A 17,694-nucleotide genomic window follows, 5' to 3' on the forward strand; every position below is an offset into this window, starting at 1 on the left:
GAAGCCGCATGAAGGGCAAGGGACTACCAGGGATGTCCACTTCCAATGTTTTAGTTTTTAAAATATATTTTATTGATTTATTGATTTTTTTTTTTACAGAAAGGAAGAGAGAGGGATAGAGAGTTAGAAACATCCATTAGCCGCCTCCTGCACCCCCCGCCCCCCACTGGGGATGTGCCCCCAACCAAGGTACATGCCCTTGACGGGCACCGAACCCGGGACCCTTCAGTCTGCAGGCCGACGCTCTATCCACTGAGCCAAACCGGTTAGGGCCACTTGCAACGTTTTTTATTTTTATTTTTTAAAAAATATATTTTATTGATTTTTTACAGAGAGGAAGGGAGAGAGATAGAGAGTTAGAAACATCGACGAGAGAGAAGCATCGATCAGCTGCCTCCTGCACATCTCCCACTGGGGATGTGCCCACAACCCAGGTACATGCCCTTGACCGGAATCGAACCCGGGACCCCTCAGTCCGCAGGCCGACGCTCTATCCACTGAGCCACACCGGTTAGGACCACTTGCAACGTTTTAAGCCACAAAATGAAATGACGGGCAACCTCAGGGAATCCGGTCTGCCCACTAATAACTGTCACCACCTCCGGGAAGGGGACTCCACAGCATTCATCATCGCTTCGAGTAACGGGCTCCTGCCTAAGTCCTGGTGCATGCACAGCCCCCCGGGGTCCGTAGGCCAACCCGCTGCCCCCCTTCCGAGCGGCTGCCGGCTCACCCGCCACAGGTCCTCTGCACAGGCTGTGGTCTCCCGCCGGCACGGCCGCCCCCTCACCCCCAGGCCTCTCCTCCCGCCCCGCCTCCAAGCCCGCTCCCACACTTGTTCGCCGTTTCACGCTGACTTGTGCCTTCCCTCCTGTGGGCAGGGATGGAGCCTACGCCTTTCATCACTCCGACCCCCCTTACTTCCCCGGGCACCAGCCGGGCAGCTCAGGCTTCCGGGAGACACTGCCCAGGGCCTGGCACGCGCCTGCTTATTGCAACCAGGAAGTCCGGGAGCATGCCAAGGCCAGAGAGAGGGGAGGGTGTCTCCTTCCTTAGAAGAGGGCAATCCAGGCAGAAGGAAGTCGGACAAACTTGCAGAACACCCTGGCGGATCAGCTCGGCCCACTCCCGCGTCCACTCGTGAGGCCGCGGCGCCTTTAAGGATTCCGGAAACGGGCCGCCGGACCGGAAGTGACCCTCTTTATTTCCCCTCTTCACGTGGTGCAGGCGGGAAGTGACGCGCGGGGCCCCGGGAGCTGCGGACGCGGAGGCCGACGGAGCGGGAGTCGCGGACGCCGCGGGGTCTCCGGGACAGGTGACCGGGAGAGGGGGCCGGGAGCGCGCCCGGAGAGGGCGGGGCCTGACGCCCCACGTGGAGGCCAGTGAGCGCGGGCAGGGGAGCGAGCAGCCCGCGGGGGCGGGATCGGAGTAGTCTGCGGGGGGCGGGGACTGGACGCCCACATGGGAAGCTGGTGGGGCGCTGGCGGGGCGGGACGATGGCGAGTGGGCAGGGCCCCGGCGGGCCCGGAGCGTGGACGGGCAGCGGGAGGGGGTGAGGCCGAAAAGTTATGCCCGCGCTGGGGGGCGGGGCCAAAATATAGTCCGGAGAGCTAGGGGGCGGGGCCGGGGCGCTGGCTGGAAAACGCTGGAGGCGGGGCCAGAAAGTTTTACCTGATCTGGAAGTGGGTCCAGGTCCCTGGCGGGGGAGTCAGGGGCGGGTCTAGAGGCTGACGCGAAGGCGAGGGCGGGATCCAAAAGTTGCCGGAGGATTAAGGGGCGGGGCCAGGGTCCTGGCCGGGGAAGTGCTGGGGTGGAGCCAGAAAGTTTTGGGGGGCAAGTTCAGAGCTTTGGCGGGGAAGCCGGCAGCTCCGTGGCTGGGGGGTGCCGGGGGTGGGGCCAAATATTGATTGACCTGGAAGGGGCGGGAGCCAGGGGGCGTGGCTTGAAGGTCGGTTGGTTAAGCCGGAGGCGTGGCCGGTGAGAGCTGGCGAGCCGGGGGCGGGCCCGGCGTAATAACGCGAGAAGGAGGGGGCGGGTCCCAGCTGTTGCTTAGGGACGGGGGGTGGGGCCAGAAGGTTGGTGGGGGAAGTCGGAAGCCGGGCCAGATCAATGACACCAAGTGTGGGCGGGACCAGAAAGTTTGCCCCGGCGGGGGGGCGGGGCCATAGCGTTCCCGACGGAGTGGACGTTGGCTCTCTTTCCTGTTAAGCCACGGGCGGGTCGGGGAAACTCCGCGTCCGGGCGGGGAGAGCATCACTGGGGAGGTCGGGCCAGGCGCAGGAAGCCTCGCCAGTGGGTACCGGGCCTGTTTTCGGGATCTTTGCAGGGAGGCAGCTGCATTTTTTTCGCGAGGGTGGAAACGCGGCCGGGACCCCCCCGAGGGAGGCGTGGGTTTAGGATGTTCTCTGGGCGTCGGGGCAGCCTGTAGGAGTGGGGTTCGAGCTCCTTTAGAGTGTGGAGTTATGGGACGTTTCTGAAACTTTCCTGGGAATGAAGTGAACTTAGAATGTTCCCTGGAATGTGAGCGGCATCACAATGGGCACAGGGAGGTGGGCCCAGAACTTCCTTGTACAGGTTGGGGGGCGGGGAGCATGTAGCTAAGGCTCTCCTGAGATGGAGGCGCGGTTAAAACTCTCAGCACAGGGTGTGGAGGCTGGACTGGGGAACTTCGTTTGGAGGGAAGCCGCGTTAGCTGGTTTCTTAAGCTGTGGAGTGGGGCGGAGCTTTCCTAAGGCGGGTGTGACGCTAGTGTTTACAGGGAAATGGGTGGGTCCAGATGTTCACAGGGGGCGGAGCTTAAAATTTTCCAGGTAAGGGGCGGGCTGGTATTTCAAGTGGAGCGCTTGAGAGTGAGGGCCAGAATTCTTTTGGGGTGCAGGTGTGTGTGTGTGTGTGTGTGTGTGTGTGTGTGTACTATGATGGGGGAGAGGAAGCAGGTTGGGGTGGGGCATTGGTCTTAGTTCTGTTGTTTCTTCTGCTCTCAGGAACCCCCAGTGCTGTATCCACATTTTGTAGGGAAGGTTTGCTGGGACCCTGGCCCCACCCAGTCAGCAGAATGGTGAGATGGCAGGTTCTGCATCTGAGCTTTGCAGCCAGGGGGCTTGGGAGGAGGGGGTCCAGGTGCCAGACTCAGAACTTGGTTTTTCTCACTGTCCCTCACCTGTCTCCCTGTCTCAGTCAGCCACGCTGGATCTGAAGTCGAAGGAGGAGAAGGATGCCGAATTGGACAAGAGGATCGAGGCTCTTCGACGGAAGAATGAGGCCCTCATCCGGCGCTACCAGGTGCCCTAGCCCTGCCCTGGGAGACCCCATCCCCTCTCCTCCCTGCAGTGAGTTTCCCTCACCTCTCCTTTTCTTAAAACCTTTTCATGGTTTCCCTTCCCTCTCAGGATAAAAGCCAAAGGCCTTAGCCTGGCATTCCTTCCTCCATGCCATCATTCCATCGTTCATTCACAAATATTCACCGAGGTCTTTGCTGTACCAGGCCCCGTGCTGAGTGGTGCTGGGGAAACAGCTGTGCCTGAGACAGCCCGGGACCTGCCCTTCCAGGGGTGACAGTCACTCGGGGCACAGAGCTGTCTTCAGTCAGTGATGACCCAGAGTAGGCAGGCTGGGATCTTTGGGGGTCTTTGGGAGCCCAGCCTGGAGGATGTTGTGGAGGGCTTCCTGGAGGAGGGGATTCTGAGACCTGAAGTTGAAAAGTAGAGCAGAGCATGTTTCAAGCAGAGGAAACAGTTTGTGTAAAAACTTGGAGCTTAAAACTAGAGGGTCAGTGGGGAATATTGACCCGGAGAGGTGAGCAGGGGTCAGACTAAGAGTTTGGACTTCTTGAGGGCACTGGGGAGCCAGGGAGGGCTTTGAGAGGAGTGGGGCCAGGTCAGAATAGCTTTTTATGAAGACCCCCTCTGGCTGCTGTGTGTGGTGGTGGATGGGGGAAGGCAGTGTCGGAGACCAGAGGCCAAGGAGGAAGCTGAGGCAGGGACCTCGGGGGGGGGGGGGGGCGGAGAGAGGAGGTGCTTGGCTTGGGACAGAGCAATGGGGAGGGACTCAGTGACTGATGGGCAGTGGTGTCAGGTGGAGAGGAGTGGGGAGAGTCCAGGACAAGGTCCAGGTCCCTGCCAAAGGTGACAGTAGGTGGTGGGGCTGTCCCAGAGACAGGGCCTGGGAGGAGGATGGGGTTTCATGTATTCATTCTTCATTCATTCATTAAAAAAAAAGCATATTGAGTTTCTGTTGTGTGCCAGGCAGTGTTCTAGCCTCTGGGATACATTAGCAAACAAAACCGACAGATGTCCCTGCCCTCAGGCAGATTCTGTTGCAGGAGGAGGCAGACAATAGGCGAAATATACATGATGCCAGGGATGAAGACCAGGGATGAAGAGGGAGAGGTGGGAGAATGGCAGGGGCGCTGGTCTCTATAAGCTGGTCAGGGAAGGCCTGCCTGTGAAGGGGAACATTTGAGCGGAGGCCTGAAGGAGTGAAGGACTGAAGGATCGAAGGGTCTCTGGGGGAAGAGTGTTTTCGGCAGAGGAAACAGCAGGTGCAAAGGCCCTGAATCAGGTCTGAGCCTGCCATGTTCTAGGAGCAGTGAGGAGGCCGGAGTGAGTGAGGGGGAGAGGGTGGGAGATGAGGCTGTGAGGGAGCCTGCAGACATACAGAGCCCATCAGAGACAGACAGACAGACAGTGCCAGGAGAAGAAAGAGACAGGAGAGGGAAGGCAGGTGGACAAGCACACACTCAATGGCAAAGTAAAAAAGGAAATCAGGAAGAGACAGGGAGGGTACACACACGCTCTGGTCAGGAGGGGGAGAGAGGGCCAGAGCAGCTTGGAGCTCTTTTCTCCCCTGGAAACACTCTTCCCCCAGAGGCCCTCCGTCCCTCACCTCCTTCAGGCTCCGCTCAGATGTTTCCTTTCCCCTTACGCAGAGACGGCACCACAGGAGGGCCCTGAGCCGCGAGCACTGGCTGCAGTTTGGGGGAAGATGCCGAGGTCACCAGCTTTCTTGCCTGGAGCTCAGGAGAGAGGCCTGGGCTGCGGCCAGACTCGGGAGAAACGCAGGGGCTTTGGGAGGCAGCCAGGCACTCACCCCGACACTCACCTCTGATGTTTGCTCCCAGGAGATCGAGGAGGATCGTAAAAAAGCTGAACTGGAGGGCGTCGCTGTGACAGCTCCCCGGAAGGGCCGCTCGCTGGAGAAGGAGAATGTGGCAGTTGACGTGGTGAGCCCCACACTGGGGTGGGGGGCACCAGAGGACAGGGAAGGGGGGGAGAGCTGAGACCTGAGAGCCCTCCCCACTGCCCAGATCTGTGGGTGCCTTCGTCCTGGCAGCTGCCCTGGGCCGTCCTGGTCTCCTTGCTCCAGTGACTGGAATTTTCCTCCCTCCTCCCCCCTCTTCCAGGAGAAGAACCAGGGTCCTTTCCGGAGGGCTCCTGGGACCCCTCGCCCCCCGGGGACCCCTCGGCCCCCGGGGACCAGCAGGGGAGGAGGCCGGACTCCCCCGCAGCAGGGAGGCCGGGCAGGCATGGGCCGGGCCTCCCGCACCTGGGAGGACAGTCCTGGGGAGCAGCCTCGAGGAGGAGCTGGTGGCCGCGGCCGGAGGGGCCGGGGCAGAGGGTCCCCTCATCTCTCTGGAGCTGGAGATACCTCCGCTGCCGACCGCAAATCCAAGGTAGGAGCTGGGAAGGGGCCCCCGTTGTTTCTCTTCCTCTCTCAGATGCACCGTTTGCCTGTTTGTCCATCTTTCTGTGCGTCTCTCTCTCTTTCAGCTCCTCCATCCGGCTCTTTCTCTCCCTCCCTCTTGACCAGTGCCTGTGTGTACGCTCCCTGTCTCTGCTGTCCTTCTTCATTTTCTTTTTTTTTTTTTTTTTGCTGTCAGGTGTGTGCTTGCCATCTGATTTCCTTCACCTGTCTCTTTCTTCTCTGTCTTTTTAAAAAATATATTTTTATTGATTTCAGAGGGGAAGGGAGAGGGAGAGAGAGGGAGAAACATCAATGATGAGAGAGAACCATCGATCAACTGCCTCCTGTGAACTCGACACTGGGGATTGAGCCTGCAACCTGGGTATGTGCCCTTTTCCGGAATCAAACCTGGAACCTTTCAGTACACAGGTCGACGCTCTATCCGCTGAGCCAAACCAGCTAGGGCTCTTTCTTCTCTTACTGGCTCTGTCTGTCTGTCTGTCTCTGATAAACTCTGTGTGTCTGACAGGCTCTGTCCAGTGCATGTGCTTCCTCTCTTTCTCTAGATGTGTTTGTGGGGAACAGTGGCATTCTTGTTGTGACTGCTGCTCTGCCCTGGCACTCAGGTTAGCGGGGCGGGAGGCTGTCTAGCTTAGTGGCTCAGAGCCCGCCATGGACTTGGGTCACCCTCGTTGTATTTGTTCCCTGTCCTGGGGCAGCTCACTTCCCTCTAGAAGCTTCTGAGTTCTCGCTCTTAACTGGGAAGAACATCTAGTTTAAAGGTTATCATAAGTATTCGTGACATCAGGCACTGAAACCTTCAGGGTAAGTGCTCAGTGACCTATGGGTGTTTATTATTTTATATGCTAAGCTGCTGTTAACAAAAAGACCCCACTTAAATCAGGTGGCAGTGTATTTCTCTCTATATGCTGAGCCCTGGGAATGAAAACGTCAGCTCTAGCAGCTTGGCCATGTGCTTGTATGAAATTCTGTTACCATGGGGGAAGGGGAGAACGGATTGTGGGGGGTCACCAAGCCATCTGCCAAGTTATTACTGTCATTATTTCTATGGCGACCATGGTGTCTCAGGGTCCCAACCCCTCCCCCAGGTTCAGTGTTTTGCTAGAAAGATTCCTGACTGAAATATGTTACAGTGAAAGAGTTCAAAGCAAAATCAGCTAAAGGGAAAGGCACGTGGGCTGAGACCTGGAGGAAACCAGCTTGCCCAGTGGGTCTTTGCACTCAATTCCTCAAGCGTCGCCCTGGCCGGAGCGGCTCAGTTGGGTGAGCGGCATCCCGTGCACGGAAAGGCTGCTGGTTTGATTCCCGCCAAGTCACATCCTGGGTTTCAGGCTCAGCCCCTAGGAGGGGGTGTGCAGGAGGCAGGTGGTCAATGTTCCTCTCTCACATCGCTGTCTCTCAAATCAGTAAAATCATATTTTTAAAAATTCCTCAGGCATTGAGGGTCACCTACCAGGGACTCTAATAGAAACCTAGTGCCCAGAGTTGTTTTTTCATATATATATATATATATATCTGATTTCAGAGAGGAAGGGAGAGAGACAGAGAAGTAGAAACATCAATGATGAGAGAGAATCATTGATGGGCTGCCTCCTGCACGTCCCCTACTGCGGTGCGTGGCGGGGGGAGATTGAGCCTGCAACCCGGGCATGTGCCCTTGACTGGAATCGAACTGGCACCCTTCAGTCCACAGGCCGACGCTCTATCCACTGAGCCAAACCGGTCAGGGCGTTTTTTTCCCCCTTCATATATATATATTACTGAAACATCAACGATGAGAGAGAATCATTGATTGGTTTCCTCCTGTACCTCCCCTACTGGGGGGATTGAGCCCACAACCCGGGCATGTGCCCTTGGCCGGAATCGAACCTGGGACCTTTTAGTCCGCAGGCCGACGCTCTATCCACTGAGCCAAACCGGTCAGGGCGTGTTTTTTTTCCTTCATATATATATATTACTGAAACATCAACGATGAGAGAGAATCATTGATTGGTTTCCTCCTGTACCTCCCCTACTGGGGGGATTGAGCCCACAACCCGGGCATGTGCCCTTGGCCGGAATCGAACCTGGGACCTTTTAGTCCGCAGGCCGACGCTCTATCCATTGAGCCAAACCAGCTAGGGCCAGGGTTTTTATTGGGGGCTAGCCATGTAGGTCCCCTCTGCTTGGTCTATATCCAGATTCCTGACCCCAATATGGCGTTCAGCTTACACCGTATTGATGGCACAAAAGGCACAGCGAGTCCTCCTTATCAATGAATGTTAACCCGGAACACACTGGAGTCAAATTCCCGGGCCAAGGGCTGGCCTTAAAGCAGGCCCGTCCTGAGGAGACACCCAGGCCTGTCATGTTAGCTCTTAAGCACAAAGGGTTGAGCGGTTGGTTCTTCTGACACCGGGTGCCTCTGTAACCTGCTCCCCTCTCCCCCAGGAGTGGGAGGAGCGGCGCAAGCAGAACATCGAGAAGATGAACGAAGAGATGGAGAAGATTGCGGAGTATGAGCGGAACCAGCGGGTCAGTGCCAGGGTGTCCCCGGTGTGAGGCCCGGCCGCCAGGCCTGGGTGGACCTGCCAACCCCGATCCCTGTGCCCGCAGGAAGGCGTGCTGGAGCCCAACCCGGTGCGGAACTTCCTGGACGACCCCCGGCGGCGCGGCGGGCCCCTGGAGGAGCCGGAGCGGGACCGCCGGGAGGGCAGCCGCAGGCACGGGCGCAACTGGGGGGGCTCGGACTTTGAGCGCGTGCGCTGCGGCCTGGAGCAGGAGCGGCAGGTGGGTGCTGGCAGCGGGGCCACGCCGGGCCAGACACCTGCTGCGGCCAGGATCTCACCTCAGCAAATGGTCCTGGACGTGTGCTGAGCGCCAGGCACAGCAGGGAGCGAGGCAGAGCAGGGAGGCAGAGCAGGGAGAGGCAGCGACTGGCTGGCTCTCACCCCAAGTGACCTGCTGGTTCTGTGCCGGGACGCACTGCTCTCTTTCTCATTCCTGAGTGCCAGGCACTGTCCTAGGTGCTGCAGCCAAGGGTTTGAAACAAGGCAAAGCCCCTGCCCTAAAGACGTCTATTCTGGTGGGAGCGGAATGAACGGGCATATAGGGTGTCTCACAAAACCACACACACTTTGAATGATGATAAAGTTAGTGATTATTCACACACAGTTCACTTTCAAAATTTAAAAGAATCTACAGAAATGAATAATATATTTTTGTCAATGCCTGTTTTCAAACTGGTGACCATTCTGGTCCTGGCACTGCTGATAACTCAAAGCAGCAGAATCGCAAATATAAAGAATAATTTTGTTTGGTTCTTATGCGCCCTCAGTTTGTCAACTGCTGCTGGTGTTGTACTGTAAACTTTATCTTTTTTTTTTTTAAATATATTTTATTGATTTTTTACAGAGAGGAAGGGAGAGAGATAGAGAGTTAGAAACATCGATGAGAGAGAAACATTGATCAGCTGCCTCCTGCACACTCCCTACTGGGGATGTGCCCGCAACCCAGGTACATGCCCTTGACCAGAATCGAACCTGGGACCTTTCAGTCCACAGGCCGACGCTCTGTCCACTGAGCCAAGCCGGTTTTGGCTAAACTTTATCTTTTATATCACCATAAAAAAGTCTAGTGGATACATTGTCTTTGTTCAAAGCTTAGTCTGGCTTCACCCATTATTTCAAATCCGTTAAAGGAGTGAAAATCAGGTGAGTTATCAGCTGCTAAAGTGTGTCCACACACTCTGAATAATTGTAAAGGCGGTGTGTGCACTGCCACTGCGTTTTCAAACTTCCAGTAGCATTTTTGGATGAATTTCCTTTGCTCAAAGCTTTGGCTGGCTGGAAGGAAAGAAACCTCCATTGAGCTACCAGCTGTTAAAGTGTGCGTACATGTTTTTGGGACACCCTGTGTAATGAGATGTCGGGTAACGCAAATGTCACGAGGAAGAATCCAGCAGGGTGAGGGGATGGGTCTGGGATGGTCTCTGAGGAGGTGCCACCGGAGCAGACCTGGTTCTCATCTCTGCCCTGCCGCCTCCTGTGTGACTTGGAGCAGGTGGCTCTGCCTCTGAGGTGGGGGACGTGGGGTAGAGTGGGCTGGGTGGCAGAACAGGGCCCTGACTGCTGTCTGCTGTGGACAGGGCCGCCGGGCTGGCCTGGGCGGTGCCAGTGACATGACACTCTCCATGACGGGCCGGGAGCGGTCAGAGTACCTGCGCTGGAAGCAGGAGAGGGAGAAGATCGACCAGGAGCGGCTGCAGAGACACCGCAAGCCCACCGGCCAGTGGCGGCGGGAGTGGGATGCTGAGAAGACCGAGGGAATGTGAGTTCGTCCCTGCTTGCCCCTGCGTGGCTCCTTGACCGGGGCCTGACTGGTGTGCTCAGTGGTTGAGCGTTGGCACTCCTCTGACTGGCTCTGGTTTCTCACCCTGTATCAGTTCGTAATCGCCATGGCGGTGTGTGTAACCACCAGCTCCCAGGGGCGTGTAAAAGCGCTCCTTTCTCATGTGTTCACGGGTCCGCTGCGTTCAGCTGATGACAGGCCGTGGCTTCTTGAAGCAGGTTGAACTCAGTTCCGCTCCGTGTGTGTTCATTCTGGGGGTCAGGCTGAGGGGAGCAGAACGTGACTGGCAGATGTGCAAGAGGGAGCGTGGATAAACCTCCCGTTTTATTAGCCAACAGACCCAGCATCTCCGGGGCGGGAACTTAAACTGCCCACCCCAGTGGCGGGTACAGCCGTGACTCCATGGTGAGGGCGTGGATGTGAATTCTCACGCAGGGAGGGCAGGAAGAACTGCTAACAGTGATTAGACCTTTGCATCCTCCCTTCATCCCTCTGATTTGTATCCCCGACTCAAACCCCTTACCCAGTGGCATCATCATCCTCAGGTCTGACTTTGCCCCCTTCCTGGTCCAGGAAGAACCCCGTTAGTCAAACTTAAAGCGAAGGCATCTTTGCATCATTGACAGGAGGACCAATTCCATATCAAAGATGGCGGGGTTTCTGAAAGAGCTGACAAGTCTTAAGGTCAGCAGTTGTTTTTACCCCGTTCTCTGTCCTTTGCTGCGTTGGAAGATTTCACACCTAGAAGTTTTTTTGTTTCGTTTTGTTTTCAATCTTCACCTGAGTATATATTTTTTAAATTGATTTTAGAGAGAGAGGAAGGAAGAAAGAGAGAAACATCGACCGGTTGCCTTGATTAGGGATCCAAACCGCACTTTTTTTTTTTTTTAAAAAAGTTTTTAGCCTAGCCGGTTTGGTTCAGTGGGTAGGGTCGGCCTGCGGACTGAAGGGTCCCAGGTTTGATTCCGGTCAAGGGCACATGCCCGGGTTGCGGGCTCGATCCCCAGTAGGGGGGCGTGCAGGAGGCAGCTGATCAGTGATGCTTTCTTATCATTGATGTTTCTATCTCTCTTCCTCTCCCTCTCTGAAATATATAAAAATATTTTAAAAAATGTTTTTACAAATATGTTTTTATTGATTTTTAGGGAGATTGGAAGGGAGAGGGATAGAGAGATAGAAACGTTGATGAGAGAAACATCATTGATTGGTTGCCTCCTGCACGCCCCCTACTGGGGATCAAGCCAGCAACTCGGCTGGGAATTGAACTGGTGACGTCTTGGTTAATGGGCCAATGCTCAACCACTGAACCACACCAGCCAGGCCACACCTAGAAGTTTTATTGTCGATGCTGGTCTGAGAAAAAAGGGGACCTTATCTGTGGGCCTGGTGGTCAGAGCATTTACTTTTGGATCGGGTGCTAAGGTTGTGTGAGCGCGAGAAATAGTATTTTGTACAGATATTGTCTCTGATCTTTCTAAAGTGTAGGCAGCTGGGCTTTGGGGAGATGTTCTCAGGGGTTAAGAATGAGAAAGTAATTTTTTTTCTCTTCTGTCCCCAAAGCAGCCTGCAACAAGTTTCATCAACCATGTGTGAGTTGACTTTGTCAACAGATGTTTTTTGAGTCCCTCCTATGTGTCATGGAAGGTTCTAGGTGATGGGGATACAACAGGGAATAAAACGCTTCTGGCTTCCTGGAACTTAGAGTCCTGTGAGAAAGATGGGTCATGACTAGATCTAATGTTAGGTCGAGCAGAATAATTGAGCAGAGTGCACAGAGGGATGGAGGCTGTTGTTTTAGATTAGATAGTATGTAATAAGCTATGATTATTTTATTTTAATTTTTTAAAAAATATATTTTATTGATTTTTTACAGAGAGGAAGGGAGAGGGATAGAGAGTTAGAAACATCAATCAGCTGCCTCTTGCACGCCCCCTACTGGGGATGTGCCCGCAACCAAGGTACATGCCCCTGACCAGAATCGAACCCGGGACCCTTCAGTCCGCAGGCCGATGCTCTATCCACTGAGCCAAACCGGTTAGGGCAGATATGATTATTTAAGATGGGGGTTTAGGGAGGCCTCTGAGCTGAGGTCTGAAGGAGATGAGGGAACAGGCCCCTGAAAGATCTGGAGGAGCCCTGGCTGGGTAGTTGAGTTGGTTAGAGCGTCATCCTGATACGCCAAGATTGTGGGTTCAATCTCAGGTCAGGGCTGGTCAGGGCACATACAAGAATCCACCAGCCCGGCCGGTGTTGTTCAGTGGTTAAGCATCGACCTATGAACCAGGAGGCCACCGGTTAATTTCGGTCAGGGCACATGCCCAGGTTGTGGGCTCAGTCCCCAGTGGGGATGGGCGGGAAGCAGCCAATCAATGATTCTTTCTCATCATTGATGTTTCTATCTCTCTCTTCCTCTCCCTTCCTCTGTGAAATCAATAAAGAAAATTTAAAAAACAAAACAACAACAAAAGAGTCAGCCAATGAGCCTGGCTGATGTGGTTCACTTGGTTGGGTTGTACTGAGCCTGGGTTGCCGGCCCTGTCCCATGTAGGGGACAATCGTTTGCTCTCACATCAGTGTTTCTCTCTAAAAATCAATTTAAAAACAGAAAAAAGGATCAACCCATGAAGAGGTAGAATAGCAGATCAATATTTCTTTTTCTCTCCCTCAAAAAAAAATAAAAAAATAAAAAAAGACCTGGAGAAGAGTGTCCTGGAAGCAGCAGGTAAAGTCCTGAGGCAGGCGCTCCACTGGCAGGAGAACCTGCTTAGCTGGGCAGGTGACAGACAGTAACAGGAGCTGAGACCAGCAGGAAGCTAGGGATCATGTACTTATCAAATTTTTGTTCTGGGGGGGTCACATACTGAATTTTTTCTTTCTGTATTTGTCATATGATGTCAAATTGTTTTTTTTAAAATATATTTTATTGATTTTTTACAGAGAGGAAGGGAGAGGGATAGAGAGTCAGAAACATCGATGAGAGAGAAACATCGATCAGCCGCCTCCTGCATACCTCTTACTGGGGATGTGCCCGCAGCCCAGGTGCATGCCCTTGACCAGAATCGAACCCGGGACCCTTCAGTCCGCAGGCCGACGCTCTATCCACTGAGCCAAACCGGTTTTGGCATATGATGTCAAATTTGCCTCTTGTCCGTCACCTGATCCTGTCCCCCCGCTGATCAGTAACACCCCTCTGGTTGACCATGTCTCCCATGACCTTGATTTCTGACCCTGGCCCCCATCTGCCTCTTTGGTTCTGTTTTGTTAAACCTCATCTGGAGGACATTTTCCCACTGATATTTAGAGAGTGGAAGGGAGGAAGCGGGGGCAGAGAGAGAGACACACACACACACACACTCACACACACACACACACACACACACATCCCTTGGTTGCCTCCTGCATATGCCCCGACCAGTGCCTGGGGTTGAACCTGCAACCCCGGTATTTGTCTTTGACCAGGAATGGAACCCATGACCCTTTGGTGCTCAAGCCGACACTCTAACCACTGAGCACACCGGCCACGGCCCATCTCTCCCTCTTACCTCTTCCCACCCCTCTTGCCTCCACTGTTCCCCCAGCTTCCTGCTCACCCCTTTTCTCTTTCCCCAGGTTCAAGGATGGCCCAGCCGCTGCCCTTGAACCATCTCACCGCTATGGTGAGTGGGTGTCCCTGGGTGGGGTGAGGCAGCTGGCTGGGCCAGGTGTGGGGGTGGGTGGTTTGTGCTGTGTCCCCCACCTCCGATGACTCCTGGGTTCTGTTGCAGATGACCAGGCCTGGGCCCGGCCCCCCAAACCCCCCACTTTCAGGGAGTTCCTGTCCCAGCACAAAGCTGAGGTCAGCCGCAGGAAGAGGAAGAGCAGCCGACCCCAGGCCAAGGCAGTCGCCCGTGCCTACAGGTGGGCACCCCTTCCCTGGGCATGTGTACACCCAGTGGGGCTGGCTGGCCCTATACCCTGTTCTCTGACTTGTTTATTTGTGGTTGGTGTCTCTCTGGGTACTTGTCTCTCTGGGTCAGGCCCTTCGTTTGGGGGGGTGGGGCCTGTCTCTCCACTTGTCGCTCCTCTGTCCCCTCCTCCTCCGCCCATCTCTGCTCCTGCCACCTGGTCTTCCCTCCATTGTCTGTCCCTGTCCCTGACACCTGAGGACACACCCCCATTTCCTCCTGAGCCTCCAACACACCGAGCCTCCTCTGGAAATCCTGCAACCCCTTTCTCCCCCAAGTTGAATTTGGAACCTCTTCTCTGGGAGGAGCAGGAGGGGGAAGCCCCTTCCTCCCGTGCCCCGCGGCCTCACCACCCTTCCCTCTGACCTCTCCAGTGACCACGATGACCGCTGGGAGACCAAGGAGGCAGAGCCCCCAGCCCCCGGGGCCCCACAGCCCGCTCCCCCCGAGGAGACGCCCACACAGGTAAGGCGGACTCATTTCTGGGCAGGAGGTGTGGGCGTGCTCAGGGCCCCCACCCTCCCTTTGACTTGCCTTGTGTTCCCCACAGCTGCCCGAGACCCCAGCCCCTGCCCACCGGCCTCCTGAGGACCAGGGGGAGGAGGACAGGGGGGAGGAAGACGACGAGGAGGAGGACGAAGGGGAGGATGAGGAATGGGAAGATGTGAGTGAGGGCGAGGAGGAGATTGAAGAGGAAGAAGAGGCTGATGATGAGGAGGAAGAGGAGGAGGAGGAAGAACCAGCCCAAGACCACCAACCCCAAGAATCTGAGCCCACTGGGAGCGCCGGCAGTGAGCAGGCCAACGAAGAGCCCGCCAGCCCTGAGGAGCCACGTCCCCAGTCCCCTGCCACACCGTCCAGCCCCTTCTCACCCCCTGGGGGCCACCAGCCTGTGTCTGACTGGGGTGAAGAGATGGAGCTGAATTCTCCCCGGACCGCCCACCCGGCTGATGCCCTCTCTCCGGGTGAGGCCTGGCCTTTTGGAAATGCATGAAGCTGGCTGCTTGTGTGTGTGTTCAAGGGGTGCATGGGCGGGGGGACCCTCAGGGGCTGGGCCCCGGGATCCCGTGCGCCCCACGGCCCTGGCGGCTAGGGAGGACAGTCCATGCCCACGTGTGTGCTGTCCTTACTGATCTCTGAAATGCCCGTCCCCAGATACTGCCCCTGCTCTGGGTCCTGCCAGAGCGCCCTCTCTAATAAAGAGTTCACCATCAGTGACATTCCCATTCAAATGACATTCCCCAGGTGTGTCCTTGAACCCCCTTTCCCTCGGGCCCTTCTGTCTTGGGGGGCTACTTGGACGGGGAGGGGCTTGACCGGGCCTCCTCCTTCTCCAGGAGGTGACCAGCCAGCCCCTGCCTCCTTGGAGAGCCGGCCCAGCCTCCCAGGAACCCAGAAAGCTGAAGAGGAGGGGTCCGAGGCGGCTCCAGGTGGGGGAGCGGTGGGCCCTGGAGGTGGCTGCTTCCTTCCTCTTCCTCTGGGGCCGAGGGGAGGAGGGCTTGGTGGGGGGTAGGATGGAGTGGAGCTGGGCCCCATCATCAGTGTGTGGGGTAGCAGCTGGACCTGGGGTGAAGTGAGAAGGTCAGGGGGTGGAGCTAAGGGAAGGATTCCTGGGGCCCAGTTACTAGGAACCCAGTGTAGGGGCCTGGGGATGAGCCCTGATGGGATTGGGATTTAGAGGCGGACCTCAGGGGTTTGGAAAACGAAGAGGTGGGGCTAAGGGCGGGATTAGAAATTTACATAGATTTAAAAAAAGAGTGGGAAGGGCGGTCTAATGGGTTTAGCTGTGAGCCCGATTAGATTTTTGATGTGTAACTGAGTGGGGTAAATTAGAATAGAAATGCGGACCCTGTTAGAATGTTGGGTCCAACGGAGTAGGAGGGAGACTGAACCCCATTTCTCCACCTCCACTGTGTGCAAGCCAGGTTGTGAAGCAGGCAGCTCCCCCCAGGAGTGGGATTAGGATTAGAACCGGGGAAGGTCTGGTTAGAACTCAGGAGGCGGGCGGTCACCTTACTGAGGTAGGTTTAAGGCCATGAGGTGGGTGAGGCCAGGTGTCCTAGCGCGTTGTCTGTGAGACACGTGTTGGCCAAGTGACCGTGATGTCGTTATTCCAGTTTATTCTCTCGATTTTACTGTAAAGAGGGTTCTGCTGCTTCGTGGGTCCACGGCGAGGATTAGAGTCTGAGGCCCCTAAACCACTGAGAACGGGGGTGTCGGTAGCCCAGCTCAGTGGAGATGAGGGGCAGGGCCGGGCGGGGTGTCTTGGGACTGTGCCCCTCCGCTGACCGCCCCTTCTCTCCCCAGAGGGAGGCCCCGAGGGCCAGGAGACGGCGGAGATCACCGACTTCCAGAGGGTGCGTTTCTGCAAGGTGGTGGCGGCCGCCCCGCCCCCGGGGGCCGCCCGCTGACCGCGCCCCGCCGACTCTGCACTAACTTCCCGCAGCCTCGCTCCTCTGCCTTTTGCTTCTGCCGCACTCCAGCCAGGAGGGGGTTAATGTGAGGGGGGAGGAGCCTGAGACCGACCGGCGTGGGGCCGGGCATCAGTCCGGTTTCACCAGTGGGGGGCCGCCGGGGACCTGCATGGCCGAGAGGTCTCCGAGGGACCCAGCTGTGGAGGTCTCGGCGGGTGGGTGCTAGTCTCCGGGACGCGGTCCCCGCCGCCAGGAGCTGACATCTAAGGCCTGGCTGCCAGCCGGCGACTCTTCCGAAGGACTCGGACTACTCGGCCACCACTTGTCTATTAAACGCAGCGCTTTCGCTAACCTTTGCACCGTGTTTCTGGCGGGGGCCACTGGCTTGCTGTGCTTGGCAGGCTTTTCTGTGGCGGGAGGAAGGGGTCTTGCTTTCTCCACCCCCTGACACCTCTCCCTCCCCCGCCCACAGGCCTCCCCGAATTCCTGAAGACGCGGCTGGGTGGGCCGAAGCTTCCCTGCCTTGATGGGTGGGGCGGCCGGAGGGGTTGGTCTGGCTGACCTGGCTGTGCGCCCCCCTGGAGCCACTGTGGACCCCTGGCTTAGGGAGAGGGAGAGATGGAAGGTGGTGGGGGAGGAGCTGGGGAAGGGGCGTGAGTGGGGGTGGGGTTGAGCTGCAACCTGGGACACACGGGGAGGAGATTCGGCTTTCCCGGAGGGCCAGAGTCCCGGTGGGCGGGGTGAGAACGGGAACGCGTTAGGATGCGAGGGGCCCCCAGAGCCGGTTTAGATGGGAGTTCCTAACTGGTGGGGGGCGCAGCCACCTCGGGGAGGCAGTGGTTAGAATTCGGTGCTGGAACGAGTGGAGTGCGGGAAGAAAAGCGATGGAGCCTGGACTAGAGAGGTGAAGCCAGGGCCAGAAGAGGACAGAATCGAATGCTGGAGTGTAGTCTGATTCAGAGGAAATTAAGCTGGAACGGGGGCTTGCGACGCCTGAGCCAGGCAAGGGGGCGAGGCTCGGGGCGAGGCTAGATGCCAGGAAGAAGTCTGAGCCCCTTAAAGGGGAGAGGGCTAGGGCGCGCGGGAGGAGGTAAGCGCTGGGGCGGCCTCGCGTGTGGGTAGCCCTGGCTGGTGGGCGTCCTCCGGTGCACCCTTCCCCGTCAGGGCACCTGCCCGGGTTGGGCTCTGTCCCCCAGCAGGGGGCGTGCAGGAGGCAGCCGATCGTATTTCATTCTCACATGATGTTTCTCCCTCTCCTCTAAAAGTCAATAAAGATAAATAAGTAAAGTAGGGGACTTTTTCTA

At 56.6% G+C, this 17,694-nt stretch overlaps 1 protein-coding gene across 3 annotated transcripts; it reads left to right on the forward strand.

Annotated features, from left to right (window-relative positions):
• Positions 1–1,279: 1,279 nt before the first annotated feature.
• On the forward strand, positions 1,280–17,681 carry CCDC9 (coiled-coil domain containing 9). 3 transcript variants are annotated; one of them, XM_081107658.1, is made up of 15 exons: positions 1,523–1,552; positions 2,985–3,058; positions 3,178–3,282; positions 5,120–5,221; positions 5,402–5,671; positions 8,134–8,217; positions 8,299–8,472; positions 9,830–10,011; positions 13,642–13,688; positions 13,797–13,929; positions 14,351–14,441; positions 14,527–14,941; positions 15,314–15,406; positions 16,284–16,333; positions 16,863–17,681. In XM_081107658.1, the coding sequence occupies exons 2-15, from the start codon at positions 3,056–3,058 to the stop codon at positions 16,878–16,880; spliced, it is 1,767 nt and encodes a 588-aa protein (XP_080963784.1). In that variant the 5' UTR covers positions 1,523–1,552; positions 2,985–3,055; the 3' UTR covers positions 16,881–17,681. The 3 variants fall into 3 exon arrangements, with proteins under 3 accessions (XP_080963783.1, XP_080963784.1, XP_080963782.1); XM_081107657.1 differs by lacking the exons at positions 1,523–1,552; positions 16,863–17,681 and adding an exon at positions 1,280–1,315 and having other exon boundaries at positions 16,284–16,741; XM_081107656.1 differs by lacking the exon at positions 16,863–17,681 and having other exon boundaries at positions 16,284–16,741.
• Positions 17,682–17,694: the final 13 nt, after the last annotated feature.

The sequence above is a fragment of the Myotis nattereri genome (genome assembly GCF_964212035.1).
Source record: "Myotis nattereri genome assembly, chromosome: 15".
Taxonomy (NCBI): domain Eukaryota; kingdom Metazoa; phylum Chordata; class Mammalia; order Chiroptera; family Vespertilionidae; genus Myotis; species Myotis nattereri.